Below are 1,226 nucleotides of genomic sequence, written 5' to 3'. Positions count from 1 at the left end.
TGTCCGCTGACCCGCTGTAGACGAGGGACGGTGCCTCTCCTGGCCGCCTGTCAGCAGGTGACCCTGGCAGGTGGAACCATGCGAAGGAGGGGCGGCATGAGTGGGGCACGCTGGCCCTGCGGGGGCAGAGGCCTGTACCTGGCTCTGCTCCCCGAGACGTGCCCGTGCGCACCCCACTCAGGGCACCGGGTAGTGCTAATCGCCTTCCTTCGGTATCTAACACTTTTCTCTTGTTTTCATGTTTTTAGAAAACCACATGTACTTATTTGAAGGTAAAGACTATTCTAAAGAACCCAGCACAGAAGACAGAAAATCATTTGAGCAACTGGTGGCGCTTCAGAGAGCCCTTCTGGAGACGGCCGGGCAGGAGGGCCGGCCGCTGCGCAACAGAGGCAGCGTGAGTGCCCGTGGGGGGCGGGCGCCCCGCGCACCCCGAGCAGAAGCGAGCTGGGGCAGTGTTGAGGCAGGCGTGAGCGTTTGCTGAGACTTAGCCATGATTAACTCTGGCCTCATGCGAATTGTTTATAAGAAGCAGGGGGTGCTGGGGGAGCGTTTCTTGGCTTCCGACAGCAGAGCCCGCGGGGGTGCCGCGGCCCAGCACATGCTCCTGGGGGCGGTCAGCACCCCGTCCAGTCTGATGCCCACCTGCCCCTGGGTTGACATGTTCGGCTTCCGGAGGAGCTGAAACATGACAGGGAGCTGCTCCAAGCTCCTTGCGGCCGTGCCCCGAGTTACTCTCCGAGGTAGCCTCTGGCCACATCAGGCGCCCCTCCCCCAAAGGCGCGCTCAGGGTGTGGCCCCCCTTCCCGCGCTCTCGGGCGCAGCGATGCCCTGGCCCTCCAGAGCGCGCCTGAGCATCTTCGCCGCAGGCCCTGCTCCCAGGACTCGGGGCCGGCGCGGCCAAAAGGCAGCGGGTGCTCAGCCCCGAGGAGCTGGAGGCCCTGAGGCGGCGGCGGCAGGAGGCCGCGGCCAAGCGGCGGCGACGACTGGAGGAGCAGCAGCGGGCCAAGGCAGAAGCGGAGCGCAGGAGGAAGTACGTGCCCCCGGGGGGCTGCGGCGCGTGCGTGGGGGGCCGGAGGGCGCAGGAGGAAATACGTGCCCCCTGGGGGGCTGCGGCGCGTGCGTGGGGGGGGGCGGAGGGCGCACCCCCGGACGCAAGCGCTTTCGAAGATTTTATTGCCGCTGCCCGACAGCGCGGTTGGCTTGCACATCTGGGCGGCGGCCTC

The 1,226-nt window shown here is 66.7% G+C and overlaps 1 protein-coding gene across 1 annotated transcript in view; it reads left to right on the top strand.

Annotated features, from left to right (window-relative positions):
- The window catches only part of CHD1L (chromodomain helicase DNA binding protein 1-like), a 24,904-nt gene that overhangs the window by 18,817 nt on the left and 4,861 nt on the right, over positions 1–1,226 (top strand). Inside the window, 2 exon segments of the mRNA XM_012730011.1 lie at positions 229–397; positions 870–1,060. Coding sequence (XP_012585465.1) covers positions 229–397; positions 870–1,060 — 360 coding nt within the window.

The sequence above is a fragment of the Condylura cristata genome, unplaced genomic scaffold (genome assembly GCF_000260355.1).
Source record: "Condylura cristata isolate star-nosed mole 26May11 unplaced genomic scaffold, ConCri1.0 scaffold00026, whole genome shotgun sequence".
In the NCBI taxonomy this organism is placed as follows: Eukaryota; Metazoa; Chordata; class Mammalia; order Eulipotyphla; family Talpidae; genus Condylura; species Condylura cristata.
This window is presented reverse-complemented; position numbering and strand designations above follow the sequence as displayed.